The sequence below is a fragment of the Pipistrellus hanaki genome, assembly GCF_964339955.1.
Source record: "Pipistrellus hanaki genome assembly, chromosome: 3".
NCBI lineage: Eukaryota > Metazoa > Chordata > Mammalia > Chiroptera > Vespertilionidae > Pipistrellus > Pipistrellus hanaki.
Genome location: NC_140505.1, coordinates 139,484,583 through 139,503,888, shown reverse-complemented (window position 1 = coordinate 139,503,888; position 19,306 = coordinate 139,484,583). Strand labels below are relative to the sequence as shown.

The 19,306-nt window shown below is 36.6% G+C and overlaps 2 protein-coding genes across 2 annotated transcripts in view; both read left to right on the top strand.

Moving 5' to 3' along the window:
- The window catches only part of LOC311619721 (uncharacterized protein), a gene marked incomplete at both ends in the record, with an annotated part of 31,655 nt that overhangs the window by 10,089 nt on the left and 2,260 nt on the right, over window positions 1-19,306 (top strand). The window contains one exon of the mRNA XM_084878259.1: window positions 9,335-9,447. Within this exon, the coding sequence (XP_084734385.1) occupies window positions 9,335-9,447 (113 nt within the window). The remainder of the gene's footprint in view (window positions 1-9,334; window positions 9,448-19,306) is intronic.
- On the top strand, window positions 10,072-11,013 carry LOC311618752 (olfactory receptor 9K2; the record flags this gene model as incomplete). Its single annotated transcript, XM_084876331.1, has 1 exon — window positions 10,072-11,013. One exon carries the CDS (start codon window positions 10,072-10,074, stop codon window positions 11,011-11,013), a length of 942 nt encoding a protein of 313 aa, XP_084732457.1.

Sequence of the window (19,306 nt, the reverse complement as noted above, 5' to 3'; positions counted from 1 at the left end):
GATTGGCCCTAACCGCTTCTGCCTACCAGACTGATCACCCCATAACCACTCTCCTGCCAGCCTGATAGATGTCTAACTACTCACCTTCCAGTCTGATTGCCCCTAACTGGCCCCTCTACCTCTCCTGGTTGTCCCTAACTATCCTCTCCTGAAGGCCTGATTGCCCTCAACTGCCCACCACTTCTGGCCCAGTAACCCCTAACCCTCCCTCCCCCAATAGTCCTCCCCTGGAGGCCTGCTCCAGCTGCCCTCCCCTGCAGGCCTGTTCCCTCCAAATTGTCCTCCCCAGCAGACCTAGTCCTCCCCAACTGCCCTCCCCTGCAAGCCTGTTTGCCCACAACTGCCCTCCCCTGCTAGCCATCTTGTGACAACTATCTTGTGTCCACAGGGGGGCAGCCATCTTGTGTGTTGGAGTGACTGTCAATTTTCATATTATTCTTTTATTGGATAGAATTGGTCAAATGGCTGACCAGTTGACAGGACACTTACCATATTAGGCTTTTATTATACAGGATATAACTTGAAAATAGCACATAGATATATTGATAAATTCAGTCTGAAGGTATTTGCCATTTAACTGTAGGAGATTTGGAATATTAACTGGAATAGCCAATTTACATTTTATTTATTGTAACACTGATTTTTCAGATTGTGTTTGCATCAGATTTTTTGATTTCTGTTTCTGTGTGTCTTATTTTTTCTTTTATTTTCCAACTAGAGGCCTGGTGGACAAGGTTTGTGCACTTGGGGGGTGGTTCCTCAGCCCAGCCCGCACCCTCTAGCATTTCAGGATCCCTTGGGGGATGTCCACCTGCTGACTTAGGCCTGATCCTCCGGGAGATCAGGCCTAACCTGACAGTCAGACATTCCTCTCATAGTCTGGGGCTCTCGCAGTCCAGGACCCCTCACTCCTTACTGCTCGCCTGCAACAGAGGCGGGAGAGGCTTCCGTCTCATTGCTGTGCTCGCCAGACATGAGCCCAGGTGACTTCTGGCTCAGTGGCACTCCCCCTGCATTAAACATCAGTCCCCTGGTGGTCACTGCATGTCATAACAACTGGTCAACCAATCGTTTGGTCAACTATAACAGTCACTTAGGCTTTTATACATATATAGGTCCTTTTTTGAATATGTTATATTTATTTTTTAATTTAAATCTTTATTGTTGAAAGTATTACTTATGTCCCTTTTCCCTCCCCCTCATTGATCCCTTCCAGCCCTATTGTCTGTGTTCATGGGTTATGCAGATATGCATACAAGTTCTCTGTTGAATCTTTTCCCACTCACCCCCTGCCTTTTCTCTGGGATTCAAGAGTGTGTTCCATGTTTTTATGTCTCTGGATCTATTTTGGTCATTAGCTTGTTTTGTTCATTAGATATATTCTGAAAGATTATTTTCAGTATTTCCCCCTTGAAACTTCAATGCGCTTATTTAACATATCAAGGTCCAGTTACTAAATATTTAACATTTTCCTAAACAATACAAGGACCTTAGGAGTCTTAAATGCCTTCGTCTTTTACTCATTTTTTTTCATTAATTTTATTCCTATCTCATTTTTGAATTTCATGTAATTTTATTGTACATTTGAATTTATCAATATAATTAACCATTTTTTTTGGAGGGGGAGTTATACTTTATTGTACAGGTTGACTTTGTAAATATAAATCACTAATATTAGTATAGCCAAAAAGTAAAATAAAAAATCAATTCCAAACATTGAAAACAAATAGAAATGAACCCAACTTTGTTACAAGTTGATAAACACTCAGGAAAAAAATGACATGAGAACACATTTTGTTCATGTAATTGGTATTAATTTCTTAGGGTTGCTCTAATAGTTCCACAAACTTGGTGGCTTAAACAATAGAATTTTATTTATTTACTTACTTACTTATTTATTTTATTATTATTATTATTATTATTATTATTATTATTTTACACATTGTAGTGTCATTCTTGCTATAATGATTGGTACTTGGAGGAAAGCAATTCACCCCAAACTAGTCTACACATGTCATTTTTCCTGCCCACATTGGGTTTGTCTTTTCTATTTTAAAATCATAGTTCACATTCAATATTATTTGGCATTCATTTCAGGTGTACAGCATAGTGGTTAGACAATCATATACTTTACGGAGTGGTCCCCCTGATATTTTAAGTACCCTCCATCCCTGGCCCATCTATAGCTATTACAACATTATTTTCCCCCCATTGACCTCTACCTGGTCACTCCTATCCTCCAGGACATGTCCTAACCCCCTAATGTCTGTGTCCATAGGATATGCTTATATGCATGCATACAAGTCTTTTGGTTTATCTCTTACCCCCGCTTACCTGCCTTCCCTCTGATGTTTGATAGTCAGTTCGATGCTTCTCTATCTCTGGGTATATTTTTGTTCATCCATTTATGTTGTTCACTATATTCCACAAATGAGTGAGACCATGTGGAATTTATCTTTCTCCAACTGTCTTATTTTGCTTAGCATAATGTTCTCCAGTTCCATTCATGCTGTTGCAAATGGTAATAATTCCTTCTTTTATTTAGTGGCATAGTATTCCATTGTGTAGATGTACCACTGTTTTTTAAATCCACTCATCTGCTAATGGGCACTTAGGCTGTTTCCAAATCTTAGCTATTATAAATTGTGCTGATATCAACACAGGGGTGCATATATCCTTTCTGATTGGCGTTTCTGATTTCTTGGGGTGTATTGCTGGAAGTGGGATTACTGGGTCAAATAGGAGCTCCATTTTGAACTTTTTGAGAAAACCTCATACTGCTTTCCACAGTGGCTGTACCACTCTGCACTCCCACCAGCAGTGCAAAAGGTTTTGTTTTTTTTCTCCATATCCTCACCAGAACTTTTGATTGTTGATTTCTGGATGATAGCCATTTTGACAGGTGTGAGATAGTACCTCATTGTCATTTTTATTTGCTTTTCTCTGATGATTAGTGACTTTGAGCATGTTTTCACATGTCTCTTGGCCTTCTGTATGTCCTCTTTCAAAAGGTGTCTATTTTAAAAAAAAGTGTCTCTTAAAGTCCATTTTTTGATTGGATTGTTTATCTTCCTTTTGTTAAGTTGTACGAGTTCCCTGTAAATTTTGGAGATTTAACCCTTATCAGAGATAACATTGGCAAATATGTTCTCCCATTCCATGGATTTTCTTGTTGTTTTGTAGATTATTTTGTTGTTGTTTTTGTGCAGAAACTTTTTATTTTGATGTAGACCCATTTATTTATTTTCTCTGTAATTTCCTTGTCCTAATAGATGTATCAGTAAAGATATTGCTATGACATATGTCTGGGGTTTTGTATAAGCTTTTTATGGTTTCCCATCTTACATTTAAGTCCTTTATCCATTTTGACTTTATTTTTGTGTATGTTGTAAGTTGGTGGTCAATTTCATTTTTTTGCATGTATCTGTCCAGTTTTCCCAATACCATTTATTGAAGAGACTGTCTTGACTCCATTGTATGCTTTTTCCTCCTTTGTCAAATATTAATAGAGCATACTGGCTTGGGTCAATTTCTGGGTTCTCTGTTCTGTTCCATTAGTTGACATATCTATTCTTATGCCAGCACCAGGCAGTTTTGAGAACAGTGGCTTTGAAATATAGTTTGATATCTGGTATTGAAATCCCTCCAATTTTGTTCTTTTTTCTCAGGATTGCTATGGATATTCACTGTTTCTTTTATTCCATTTAAATTTTTGTAGAGTTTGTTCTAGGACTGTGAAATATGCTGTTGATATCTTAATGGAGATTTCATTGAATCTGTACATTGCTTTGGGTAGTATGGACATTTTAATGATGTTAATTCTACCAATCCATGAACCCAGTATCTTCTTCCATCTGTTTATGTCTTCCTCTATCTCTTTTTTCAATGTCCTGTAGTTTTTAGAATACAGGTCTTTTACTTTCTTAGTAAAGTTTATATATATATATTAGTTTCTCTTTCTGTGAGTTCATTATTGGTGTATAAAAAGGCCATAGATTTCTGGATTTCTGGGTGTTAATTTTGTACCCTGCTACATTACCAAATTCACTTATTAAGTTTAATAGTTTTTTGATGGAGTCTTTAGGGTTTTCTATGTATAATACCATGTCATCTGCAAATAATGACAGTTTTACTTCTTATTTTCCAATTTGGATGCCCTTTATTTCTTCCTCTTGTCTAATTGCTATGGCTAGCACTTCCAGTACTTTGTCAGACAGAAGTGGTGAGAGTGGGCAACCTTGTCTTGCTCCTCCTCTTAGATGAAATGGCTTTAGTTTTTCCCCATTGAGTATGATGTTGGCTATAGGTTTGTCATAAATGGCTTTTATTATGTTGAGGTATGATCCTTCTATTTCCACCTTACTGAGAGTTTTTATAAAAAAGGATGTTGGATTTTGTTAAATGCTTTTTCTGCATCAATTGATATGACTGTGATTTTTATTTCTCAGTTTGTTTATGTGTGTATAACATTTATTGATTTGTGGATATTGTACATTCTTGCATCCAGGAATAAATCCCACTTGGTCCTGGTGTATGATATTTCTAATGTAATGCTAGGTCCAATTTGCTAGGATTTTGTTGAGGGTTTTAGCATCCATGTTCATACAGATATTGGCCTGTAATTCTCTTTCTTGGTAGTATCTTTATCTATTTTTGGCTTTAGGGTAATTCTGGCTTCATAGAAAGAGCTTGGAAGTGTTCCTTCCTCTTGAATTTTTTTGAATAGTTTGAGAAGGATAGGTTTTAGTTCTTTGAATGTTTGTTAAAACTCCCCTGTGAAGATGTTTGTCCAGGGCTTTTGTTTGCTGATAGTTTTTTGATTATTGCTTTAATTTTCTCCATAGTTATCAGCCTATTCAAACTTTTTCCTGTTTGAGTTTAAGAAGGTTGTATTTTTCTAGGAATATGTCCATTTCTTCTAGGTTGACAAATTTGTTGGAATAGAGTTGTTCATAGTTTTTTTGTTTTTTGTTTGTTTGTTTGTTTGTTTTACAATCCTCAGTATTGCTATGGGATCTGTTTCACTTCTTTCATTTCTGATTTTGTTTATTTGGGTCCCCTCTCTTTACTTCTTGTTGAGCCTGGCTAGAGGTTCATCAACCTTGTTTATCCTTTCAAAGAATCAGCCTTTGCTTTTGCTTTTGTTGTTTTCTATTGTTTTTTGGTCTCTATGTCATTTATTTCTGCTCTGATCTTTATTATCTCCCAAAACTCCCCTCCTCTCCTGGCCTGTTCAGCCCTAACTATCCTTCCCTGGAGACCTGATCACCCACAAATGCCCTCTCCTGGTGGCTGAGTCACTTCTAACTTCCCTCCTTTGTCAGCCTGGAAGCCCCTAACTGTCCTCCCCTGCCAGCCCAATTGCCCCTAACTGCCCTCTTCTGTCGACCTGCTACCCATAACTGTCCACCCCTGTAGACCTGGTCCCCCTCAACTACCTTCCCTTGCAGGCCTTGTCCCATCCCACTGACATCCCATGCAGGCCTTGTCCCTCCCAACTTTCCTCCCCTGCAGGCCTGGTCACCTCTACCTGCCCTTTCTTGCCAGGCAGCCACCCCTAATTGCCCTCTCCTTCAGGCCTGTTCACCCCCAACTGTCTTCCCCTGCTGGCCTGGTACCCCCTGACTGCCCTTCCCGGCTGGCCTGGTCCCACCCACCCTCCAATGCTCTTCTCTGGAGTCCTGGTCACCCCTAACTGCCCTCCCCTGCTGGCCTGATTGCCCACAATTAGCCTCCCCTGCTGGCCATCTTGTGTCCACATGGGGGTGGCCATCTTTGAACACATGGGGGAGGCCATCTTGTGTGTTGAAGTGATGGTCAATTTGTATATTACCTCTTTACAAAATATGGGTAAAGAAAACTATGGAGAGCCCTAGCTGGCTTGGCTCAGTGGATAGAGCATTGGCCTGAAGAGTGATTGGTCCCAGGCTCAATTCTGGTCAAGGCACATGCTTGAGTTGCGGGCTCAATCCCCAGTAGGTGGTGTGCAGGAAGCATCCAATCAATGATTCTTTCTCATCAATGATATTTCTGATTTTTCTCTCTCTGAAATCAATATAAAAATAATAATAAAGAATAACTATAGAGAGGTTCTAAGTGACAATGAAGTGAACTTTATAAGTAGGAACAAAACTTTCCCTATAAATTATATTATGAAGGATAATATTTTCTTTCTTAAGTATTTTTGGTTCCTACCAATCCTTTTGTCATGGTAAATTCAAGTGCTTCTTTTTCAACAAAGAAGTTTTGATCAAAGATTCTTTTGGACTCCCCCCACCTCAAAGGATTAACACAAGGAAAGAAACTCTTATATGAATTTTTACTTTTGATTCCTTTGGCTCTTCCCCCACTCCTCTTAATTTTTTTTCATTTTTAAAAATAATCTAGAGCCTCTATAGTGCTCATGGAACTTGGCTCTGGGACCTCAATATCTTAATAACTTACTTCTGCTTCCTGTCTCCCAGGAGGATATCCTCCCAGAAGGTGAGGGAAACCCCAATGCTGCAATTATTTGAAAAAGTTACACTGTTTTGCTAATATCAAAGCCATTATATATAGCTGCTGCTAGTATTTTGGCATATTATTAGAGATTCCAGATGGCGTATGGCCTCTACTGACAAATTCACTACAATCTATTTTCCTTCTTTAAAAGCATTCAAGCATCCAAGAATGCAAGAGAGAGGCAATCCTGCAGACTGAGTCCTCAGGCTCACTTCACATAACTATAAAATATAATTTCTGGGTTTATTTCAACTTTTTCAGGGCATCGTTTGGAAAATTTACTTTGTCTTTCTTCTGCAAAGGACTACAACATTGTTCAAGGAATAACCACTAAAGGAAAGAACAGTTAAGTAGAGCCATGAGGAAGAGAAGTCAATTTTTCTAGGGGAAGAATATAACACTGAGATAATGAACATGCCTTTGTCAATTTGTAGGGGGAGTGGTTCATTTTATCTTAACCTAATGATTTTTTAGTACTTATAGTCAGAACATAGTTATTAATTACTTTATGTTTTTTCTTTCTAGAATTAAAATAATAACAAGAGGTGAACATTGGAGTTCTGTTGCCTCATCTTACAGAATCTGACAAGTTACCAAACAACATAAGGTAAAAGTAAATTTTAAATCATGTGAGTTTTTGACAAATAATAAGTCACAAACTGACTACTTGTTTATTGATGACTCTGGGTATAAATGTCTCTTTTCCAGGTATAAATGTCCTCACTCATAATTACCATTAGAATGAGTTTGATAAGAATAAATCTTGAAGATTAAAATGATCTAATCCTTGTCCCTAGACAAGATTAAAAGAATATAGATAAAATACATTATTTTTTCAAAAAATATTTCACAACTACTTCAGGCTTTTTTCACTGCTTATTGTATGTCTTTTCAGACTCTAAGTACATTTAAAATCTTGTTCCTTTATAATGCAGTTATTTACATGTTTAATTTTTGATGGAATTTGTGAACAACAAAAGTATAACAATAAGTCACCATATCATTTACCTGTTAGTCCTCTTTTTTTTTTCCAGGCAAAATATTACACTTCTCTCAGATTTCTTTATTCTTTAAAACTTTTTAATAGTTGCCCTGATTTCTTCTCCCAACTTAGAATGGTTTATCCGAAAAAGCTCATATACATGCTAGTAATTTTCAACCTAATTAGCACTGATTATTTTGGTGTGCATTATGGGACTGAGTATGACAAGATATAATAAAATGGCTATAATAATGGCTAATATTTATACATTATTATTTTATTATATACCGAGTGCTTTGCCACCAATGGTGCTAAGTGATTTACTTGCAGTATTTCATTATATACTTTCAGGGCTATATTAGTTTTATTCCTCTTTTATATGAGGATACAGTGGTATAGTAACTTGGTAAAATCACATCAATTACTTAATTAAGTAATATATTAAGTTATATAAGCAACATAAGCAAGTTATGAAGAACTTGTCTAAGGTCCCAGTTTGAAAATGAGAGCAGCAGCACAGGAACTTAACCTCTATTTAAACCTAAACCTGTGCTCACCACTGCAGTATTACAACCTTCAAGTTTTTCTCTAATTCTGCATGCTCAAATATCACTCAATTTTTATCTACATGATAAATATGCAATGATTAATTGCCATTTTTCAGGGGCATAGAACATAAATGCTGACAATATATGAAGGCAAGTTGAAGTTCTGATCATACAGAAGTTATTGTCAAGTAAAGAATTATTAATATTTAACATTAAAATGTGGTGATAATAGCTTAGTAGGGAGCATGATGTATACAGAAATATTTTAACCCAGATTAAAGAATGGAGGAATATATTTTGGAGATAATAAATTTTAACTGAACTCTAAAGTTGAAGTGGAAGTAAATCAGTAAAGGAACAGGATGTGCTTGTTATCAAAGGTGGTATCTTGCAGTGAATAAGAGCATGGATTCCAGAGCCAGGCTTCTAGGCTTAATTCTGAGTTCAACCCTAGTAGGTGGCTTCCAACAGATTTCATTTCAATGTTTCCTTATCTGTAAACTGGGGCATATAATGGTACTTACCTCATATTATTGTTGTATGGATTATAAAAAACATTTAGAAGAAGTGTCCGAAATATAAATGGTGCCACATGTATGTTTTCTATCATTATTATTGTCTAGGCAGAATCATGAGTATAAAGGCATTAGGGAAGAAAGAGTGTGTCCATATTGTTAATACAAGGAGTTCAAATTCTTAGTTGATCTGTCTAGTAAATGAATTACTGATTGCTATGGAAATTATGTCCAGGTTAATAAACATGCAACCAACAATTCTTTTATATGTATATTTTGTTCAGTATTCATTTCTAAAGAATTCATTTTTTTAGACTACCTATAGGCCTCTTAAAAACTATGAGCCATAGGCTGAGGAAATGAGGGAAATTGTGTCTATGAATAGGCTTTGGAGTCTCATCTGTGAGAGAAATCTTAGCATGCAAGTGCTAATAATTTTTATGTTTGGTTGTACACAACTTTTATCTTAGTAGAATATAAGTTGCATCAGAATCCATACTTTCTATTTCTCACAAGAAGTCATTGCACCTTGTAAGTAATTTTTAAATTCAGTGGCTTACTTTAACTCAGCTGGTACTCTAAATTAAGCCTTTAAAGTTAAATTTTGCTAAACTAGACTATTGCAACCCCAATATCTCTTAATCCAAACAAGAAAACTGCATGCCAAATGTAATTTATTAAATTACTAGAGGCTCAGTGCATGAATTCATGCACCAAATACCTTTCACATTTGCAACTATCACTTCTTTGTGTATTTCTGACTCATGATTTATGTATAAAATTGGTAGTCCAGTGAGGCCTGTCTGCCTTGCCTGAGGTATTGGGACAAAACTGGCTCTTTGACATCCCCCAAGCGGTCCAGGATTGCAAGAAGGCAAGGCCAGACCACGGGAACTCACTGGTGAGCAGTTGGGGCTAGGGAAGGACAAGGGATGTTGACTAGCTGGGGAGGGACAATGGAAGGGCTCCAGGGTGTATTTGGCCACTCACTCAGTCCCAATTGGCCGGACCCCAGAGCTTCTTCCCCCTAGTGGTCAGTGAACATCATAGCATTTGGTTAAGCAGCCTTAGCATATTATTAGCATATTACACTTTGATTGGTTGAAGGGATGACTGGACTGCCAGACACTTAGCATATTAGGCTTTTAATATATAGGATTTGTTCTCTCTTCCAGTCAGTGCTTCATGACATCAAATTTATATATAAATCACGAGTCAGAAATATACAGTGAAGTGATAGTTGCAAATGTGAAAGGCATTTGGGTGGAATGACATTACATTAGCCTCTCAGGAAAAAAACCTAATCCCACTTCTTATAGGAATTAGGACACAAAATTAACTGTTTGATTGATTATCAATTAGAATTGCCTTAAAGGTAAGTCATAGTAATTTTATAAGGCTAAAATGTATAATGACTATAAAATAGTTTTGTGAATCCTACTATTAAACATATTATTTGTATCTAGGATCAAAGCCAAGGGTTCATTTATTTATTTTGCCCTGTGCCTCTCAGCAGGTTTCTTCCATGGGTGACAAGGGAACAAGCAACCACACAGATGTGACTGACTTCATTCTTGTAGGCTTCAAAGTCCGCCCAGAGCTCCATGTTCTCCTCTTCCTGCTATTTCTCTTTGTATATGCCATGATCCTTATAGGAAATGTTGGGATGATGGCCATTATTATAACTGATCCCCGGTTGAACACACCAATGTATTTCTTCCTAGGCAACCTCTCCTTCATTGATCTCTTCTACTCAACTGTTATTGCACCCAAGGCCATGATCAACTTCTGGTCTGAGAGCAAGTCCATTTCCTTTGCAGGTTGTATAACCCAGCTCTTTCTCTTTGCCCTCTTCATTGTGACTGAAGGATTTCTGCTGGCAGCCATGGCTTATGACCGCTTCATTGCCATCTGCAACCCACTCCTGTACTCTGTCCAGATGTCAACACGTCTCTGCACTCAGTTGGTGGCTGGCTCCTATTTTTGTGGCTGCATCACCTCAGTTCTTCAGACCAGCATGACATTTACTCTATCCTTTTGTTCTTCTCGGGCCATTGACCATTTTTACTGTGATACTCGTCCAATTCAGAGAATATCTTGTTCTGACCTCTTTATCTATAAAATGATTTCTTTTTTGCTATCAGGCATCATTATCTTGCCCACTGTCATAGTTATTGTTGTTTCTTACATGTATATTGTGTCCACAGTTCTAAAGATACACTCCACCGAGGGACGTAAGAAAGCCTTTTCTACTTGCAGCTCTCACCTAGGAGTTGTGAGTGTACTGTATGGTGCTGTCTGTTTTATGTATCTCACTCCTGACAGTTTCCCTGAGTTGAGTAAAGTGGCCTCCTTATGTTACACCCTAGTCACTCCCATGTTGAATCCTTTGATTTACTCTCTGAGAAACAAAGATGTCAAAGAAGCTCTAAAAAAAGTTCTAGAGAAGAAAAATACTGTTCTTTGATTATTATTTCTCTTCCACCAAAGGTGCTGTGGTTATTTCTTGCATGGTCCTTAAGAAAATTTATTCTCCTGAACATCCCAAAAGTGTTATTAATAGCATTTTCAACAGAGACTACCCTTTCCATTATTACTTTTTTTTTTTTTTTGCTTCTGAGACATTGTTAATTCTGCACACCCCGATTACAGGAGATGTCCTGGATGTGAGAGAAGCACTCTTCAAGATGAACTCTCCCACTGATTTCAAATAACATTTTACTTCAGAGAATTGATTTCTATTTATTTTTATGGCATGCTGTTTTACAGTCTTTATATTTTATTATAATGTTTAAACAATATTTTGTCTGTTGTTTGTCTTTGGAATTGCTCCTCTACTTATACAATCACTGGTAATTGATAATAATACCCAATGTATTTTTTTAAATAAAATATTTCTCAATTTTATAACTAATTTATTTACTGTGTTAAGTGGTCATTGAAATTTCACTTTGAACCAAGAATTTTGTATATTATATTAAGAGAAAATAGTAATAAGAAGAAATGGATAATAGGTAATCTTCACTATATACATTAATGTATAAAACTGTATATTGAGTGTGGCAGGTATTGTGGAGTGCTCTGAGGCACTAATAGTTGCTGAATTCTAGTATAAATAACTAAAGTGGGAGATAAAAATTTGCAAGCATTTTTGAGCAATAATTCCTTAGTTTTATATCTTCATATTTTTTTTGTGTTAATTATTGTAAGAAATTATTTCATATTGTTAATGAAATGAAGCAAGTCAGTCATCAAAATAGAATGTAAATAAAGGGGGCATCTATAATACTTTCAACAATGAAGATAATTTTTTTAAAAAAAGGAAATGCTCCATATAATACCATAATTATGGATTCATGTCATTATGCAATTGTCCAAACATATAGAATATACAATTCCAAGAGTGAACCCTGAAGCAAACTATAGATTTTGGGTAACAATAATGTATCAATCAGGGTCATCAATATTACCTAGTATATCAATCTGGTGGAGGATGTTTATAATGGGAGAAGCTATAACATGTGTGTTCAGGGGTTATACAATAAAGCTCTGTATCTGGTCTCTTTTGCTGTGAGCCCTAAACTTTTATCAAAAAGTAAAGTCTTAAATTAAAAATAAAAAAATAAAGATACTACTACATTCCTATTAGAATGACCTAAATCTGACCATACCAAATGCTGACAAGAATGTGGAGCAACAAACAGGTATCTTCATCAGTGCTAGGTGAATTCAAATTGGTATAACTACTTTGAAGACAGATTGCAGCTTCTTACAAAATTAGGCATATTCTTACAATTTGATTCATCAAATATCTTTTTGGTATTTAATCAAAGGAATTGAAAATTTATGTCTTCACAAAAAGCAGTATATAGTTTATAGCAGCTTGATTCATAATTGCCAGCCCTTGGAAATAACCAAAATATTTTTCAGTAGGTAAAAAATAAACTGTGGTACATCTGGACAATGGAATAATATTCAGCACTAAAATGAAATGAGCTATCAGCTTTGAAACGACATGAAGGTTCCATAAACCCATGTTATTAAGTGAAAGAAGCCAACCTGACAAGGCTACATACTGTATAATTTAAACTATATCACATTCTTTCAACTACTAGTATTTCTACATTTTTGTTCTTGTTTTCTTTAAAAATTTTTTTTAAATGACTTTTCTGAACTATGTTTTTGAATTGTTTGCTCTGAGAAGCCTCTGATGTCTCTTCTCTTATTGAGAGCGCAAGGTGGGGGGAGGCTAACTCCTGACTCCACTGTGGGGCAGGGCGGAGCTATCCTCCATTTTGTGTAACTGGACTCTAGCTAGGGGTGTCGAACTCAATCAGAGAAGGGGCCAAAATCTAAAATCCAGCCTAAATTGCGGGCCGAATGGTTTACTGAACAGTCATAAACTGACAATGTCATAAACTGACAGCGGAGTGCAGTGATGACAGCGCGGTGTGGGCCACATTGCAAGGCCTGGCGGGCTGGATTTGGCCCGCGGGCCTTGTGTTTGACACATGTGCAGTCCTTACCCAACCAATCAGGGTCAGCCAAAGCAGTGACATCACCACCAAATAAAACCCCTTGACTTGTCGAAGTTTGCTCTCTCCTGCCACGCGCCGTTGTTGGTGTAAGTGGGACCGAGCTCAAACTAGTCGGAAATATAGGCTTTCTGCAATTGTATAGGACTTGACTCCCTGGTCGTCTTTGGGGATCACAAAACCTGGGCACAACACTTATGCCGTTATACTGCTGTCTTCCCCTAATCGTTTTGTTGAGTGATGTGCCTCTGAAGGTTTCTTACTCAGGAGATAGCCTCCACTAATCTTCTTTTTAAAGATGGCAAATTTATTTTATTAATTAAATATACAATCCAAAATTAACATTATAGTCATGAATACTCAAATGCTAGTTTCAGAATAAATTATGCAAAAATATGACACATAAGAAAATAATAATATTGTATCAAATAGTTTTAATACATTGCACATAATTTTTTTCAAGAAAAATGATTTTAAATATAATAATATTACCAAAACTGTACTAACAGTATAATATTACAACAGTCATAGGAACTATTAAAAACCTGCAAATAAGAGTATAACTTCTCTTATTTTCTAAAATATATTTTCCTCTGGCTCTGTTTTTGTTCATCAGTTTATGAACAAAAACAGAGCCAGAGGTACCTCATTGTCTTTTTGATTTAAATCTCGTGGATGATTAGTGACTTTGAGCATATTCTCATGTGTCTCTTGGCCTTTTGTATGTCATCTTTTGAAAAGTGTGTCTATTTAGGTCCTTTGTCCATTTTTTTTTAATTGGATTGTTTATCTTTCCTTTGTTAAGTTGTATGAGTTCCCTATAAATTTTAGAGTTTAAACCCTCTTGGAGATAACATCCTATCTAATAAAAGAGTAATATGCAAATTGACTGTACCTCCACTACACCCATAAGCCATGCCCATGAGCCATGCCTGCCAGCTAATCATGAGTGAATATGCAAATAAACCTAACCAAGATGGCTGCGGCCACAGAGAGCAGGAGGGAGGCTTGGGTTTCCCTAGTGATGGAGGAAGCCAAGCTTTCCGCCTGCCCTTGCAAGCTCAGGCCTTCACTCACAGCTACAAAGTTTCAATGATAGGAGATAAATAAATCCAAACAAAAATGGTGGCAGCCACTGAGCTGAAAAGAGAAATAAGCTAGGGTTGCCCCCAGAAATGGAGGAAGCCAAGATTCTGAAGCCTGGGCTTGTCTTGGCCTCCACTCCAGGATACAAAGTTTCAATTATAGAAGATGCATAAATCCCAATAGAAATGGCTGCTGCCACAGAGCAAGCAGGAGGCTTGGCTTCACACCAGGCTACAAAGTTATAATTATAGAAGATAAATAAATCCCAGATACCAGGGCTTCACCTTGGGTGGCTGGGGTGTGTGGCTGTGCTGCAAACCACCACAGGACCCTCACCCAGGCTGTCCCAAACCCCAGGTGAACCCCCATCCTGATCCATGACACCCTTTAGGTGGCCCCCACCCATGCAGCAGGCCTCTAGCCTATCTAATAAAAGAGTAATATGCAAATTGACCATAACTCCAACACACAATATGGCTGCCCCCATGTGGTCAAAGATCCTGCCCCCATGTGGACACAAGATGGCCACTCCAAGATGGCCAGCAGAGGAGGGCAGTTGGGAAAGATTAGGCCTGCAAGGGAGGGCAGTTGGGAGTGATCAGGCCAGCAGAGGAGGGAAGTTGGGGGTTACTGGGCCTGCAGGGAAGGGCAGTTGCAGGGGACCCAAGCCTATAGGAGAGAGTAGTTGGGGGGGAGGAGGACCAGGCCTGCAGAGGAGGGCAGTTAGGAGCAAACAAGCTGGCAGGGGAGCAGTTAGGCATCAATCAGGCTGGCAGGGGAATGGTTAGGGGATGATCAGGCTGGCAGGCAGAAGTGGGGCAATCAGGAAGGCAGGCAGTCGAGCAGCTGGAAGCCAGAAGTCCTGGATTATGAGAGGGATGTCCGACTGTCCATTTTGGCCTGTTCCTGTTAGGGCAATTGGACATTTCTCAAGGGGTCCCATATTGGAGAGGATGCATGCTGGGCTGAGGGACACCCCCCTCCAGGCACAAATTTCATGCACTGGGTCTCTAGTCTATATAATAAAGCCCAAATGATTGTTATGGTGGAACGACCAAAATAACTGGTTGCTATGGTGTGCACTGACCACCAGGGGGGGGATACACAATGCAGCAACTGCCCCCTAGTAGTCTGTATGCTTCCATAGGGGGAGCACTGCATCAGCTGGGCTGATGGTTGGCAAGTGTAGTGGCGGTGGCAGGAGCCTCTCCTGCCTCTGGAGCAGTACTAAGGAGCTGCAAACTGAATGGTAGGGAGTAGAGAGTAGGCAGGCAGTAAGGAGTGAGGGTTCCCAGACTGTGAGAGAAATGTCCAACTGCCAGCTTAGGCCCAATCCCCAGGAGCAGGCCTAAGCCAGCAGGTGGACATTCCCCAAGGGGTCCTGGACTGCAAGAGGAGCAGGCTGGGCTCAGGCCCTCTCCACCTCCCCCAGCGCATGAATTTCATGCACTGGGCCTCTAGTTGATAAATATGTGCTCTCATGCAGTGAGTTTTCTTATTGTTTTTCTGATGTTTTTTTTTTTTTTTTTTTTTTTTTTTTTTTTTTTTTTTTTGCTCTGTACAAGTTGTTTTTTATTTTATTTTATTTTTTTAAGGTAGTTCCATTTGTTTATTTTCTCCTTAATTTCCATTGTTCTAGGAGCTGTATCAGTAAATATATTGCTAAAACATATGTCTGAGATTTTGCTGCCTGTGGTTTTCTCTAAAATTTTTATGGTTTTCCATCTTACATTTAAGTCCTTATCCATTTTAAGTTTATTTTTGTTTACAGTGTAAGTTGGTGGTCTAGTTTAAATTTTTTTTGTATGTATCTCTCCAATTTCCCCCCAACACCATTTATTGAAGAGACTGTCTTGGTTCCATTGTATGCTTTTGTCAAATATTAATTGAGTATACTGGCTTGGGTTGATTTCTAGGTTCTATGTTTTGTTCCATTGGTCTATATGTCTTTTCTTGTGCCAGTACCAGGTAGTTTTGAGAACAATGGCTTTGTAATATAGCTTGATATCTAGTATTGTGAACCTGGCTCCAACTTTGTTCTTCTTTCTTAGGATTGTTGCAGCTATTCAGGGTCCTTTTTTATTCCAGATGAATTTTTGGTGAGTTTGTTCTAGGTCTTTGAAATATGCCGTTGGTATTTTAGTGGAGATTGCATTGAATCTATAGATTGTGTTGGGTAGTATGGGCATTTTAATATTGATTCTACTAATCCATGAACACAGTATCTTCTTCCATTTGTTTATGTCTTTATCTCTTTTTTCAATGTCCTGTAGTTTTCTGAGTACAGGTCTTTTACATCCTTAGTTAAGTTTATTCCTAGGTATCTTAATTTTTTTGTTACAATGGTAAATGGGATTTTTAAAAAAATTCTTTCTCATTATTGGTGTATAAAGAAGCCATATATTTCTGGGTGTTAATTTTGTATCCTACTACATTGCTGAATTAATTTATTAAGTCTAGTAGGTTTTTGATAGAGTCTTTAGGTTTTTCTATGTACAATATCATGTCATCTGCAAATAATTTTATTCTTTTCCAATTTAGATATCTTTTATTTCTTCTTCTTGTTTGATCACAATGGCTAGTACTTCTGATACTATTTCAAACAGGAGTGGTGAGAGTAGGAATTCCTGTCTTGTTCCTGTTCTTAGGGGAAATTATTTTAGTTTTTATCCATTAGTATGATGCTGGCTATGGATTTGTCATATATGGCCTTTATCATGTTGATATATGCTCTCTCTATTCCCATTTTGCCGAGAGTTTTATAAAAAATGGCCGTTGAATTTTGTAGAATGTTTTCTCTGCATCTATTGATATGATCATGTGATTTTTGTCTTTCAATTTGTTTATGTGATGAGTCACATTTATTGATTTATGAATATTCTACCAGCCTTGCATCTCTGGAATAAATCCCACTTGATCATGGTGTATGATATTTTTAATATATCCACTAATCTTGGAAATATTAGTAAGATATATATAACCCTAGCTAATTTAACAAAGAAAAAACAACATTAACTCATAAATATCAGGAATGAAAACTAATGTCACTGTAGGTCCTCCTGATATTAAAAAAAGAATATAGTAAATTATTTTTACCAAAAATTTGCTTATTAAATTAAAATATTTTAAATAAAATAAGTTGGTATGCAAAAGAGAGATATAAATTTTAAAATATCTATTAAATAAATTAAAAATTTATTAATTATCTTCCCACTGGCTTCACCAGTGTTTACTTTAAAATGTTTAAGGAAGAAATGTGACCATTTTTACATAAACTCTTTTAGGAATAGTCATAAAGGAAATACTTCTATCTATTATAAGTCTCTTATAGATGTTAAAATAAAAAATTGTAGATACATCTCTTCTATATATTTAACATAAAAATTCAAAATGGTATATTAACAAACAAAATACTTCAATATAAGAAGAACAGCTAAATCTTCCTGAAGTGATGTTTATACTACAAATGTAAAGGCCATTTAATATTTATAAAAATGATCAAGAGGCTTTAACACTTACTCATGAAAGTTACTGTAATATTTGCCTTCCATGGCCAAAACAAACAAACAAACCACAAAAACACCTCTGGGGGAAAATATTTACTATTTTTATTTTTAAAGTTAATTAATTAATTAAATTATTATTTTTCATCACCATTCATCTCCTCTATGCCCTCTTCCACCTCCACACCCCATTTCCCCCAACAATCACCACTCTGCTGGCCATGTCCATGAGCTCTTTCTCTTTAAAAAATTTTTACTCAACCCTTCATTTCTTATCTCTGCTGGTGTATTTATAGTATAGATAAGAAACAAGTTTCTAAAAGTAAGAGTATTAATCCATTTAAATAAAATCTCATGAATGTTTATCTGTATAAATCATGAAAACAAAGAATCAAGTGATTCTCATTCAAATGTATTTTGTTTTTAATTATTTTGTTTTATAAGTAGAAGGTTAGTTATCACGCTTAGAGAGCCCTATGAACTTTCTAAAAATTTGGCGAACTTATTAATTTATAATACCTTTCTTTCTCCCTTTCTTCTTCCCTCCTTCCCTTCCTTGCGCCCCCCTCCCCCTTTTGCATTATGATACAAAAGACATTACTGTTGGGAGAGACCTTAGTCTCTATCTTGTAAAGGGAATGCCCAGTGCTCTGGTTTCCATCCCCATGGGAACGCTTCTCTCAGAACCCATCCCAGGTCTATTTGTTGGTTTAATCAATAAAAAAGTACAGTATATTTCAGAAAGACAGAGAGAGAGAAGCTAAATTTTTTGCTAGTGCTTCTTCAGCTTAGGAATTCTGAGCCATGGTCTGAGGAGTGAAGAAATGTAACACATGTTGCAGAACAACTTCCTGTTAAACAAAGGTTTGCTTCTTTTCATGCTTTTGTTTCTTCATGAATGTTAACTAAGGTAAGAAGTAGCTTCCATGCTTGAAAATATCTCTTGCATTTAATTTGTTTATTTCCAACACTCTTCTCTTTCAGATAGCATCAGTTACATATTTCCCTCCAATTTTTCTCTTTAAACTAGAAACTTGCTTATGTAAAATATGAATTGAAGGAAAACATGTATTTCTGTAGCTGATAGGCCCTACCAGAGTTTATTTTTGAGCATTCATCAGCTTTTTAAAATTAATCAGTCAATAATGCTATTAACTTCTAATTTTTTCAAAAAAGAAGATATTGAATTGATTCTAATATACAACCAAATTGATTCTAATGTACTTCCATAGTTCCATTTTATTTTAAAATAAAGTCAAAATTAGTAAAATTATAGCAACAACAACAACACAAATTGCAAGAGACATTTTATAGATTATAATTTTATTTTACTTATAGAATCTATGGATACATCTACATATATACTGAATTCTCAATTTTATAATTATACAACTATAACATATTTTCACAAATTTACCGCTTGTCAGTTTTTTACATTGTATGACAGGTTATTCAATAATAAACCACTATGCTAGTCAATCTTATGACTATAAATAAGGTTCTTAAATCTTGTCTCAATTTTCCTACTTATAAAATTAGAACAAAATCTTTCTCTACCTTTCTAATATATGTTATTTAAGGACATTTTATAATCATAATAACATAAGTCTAAATAAATATAATGCAAGTTTGCTTA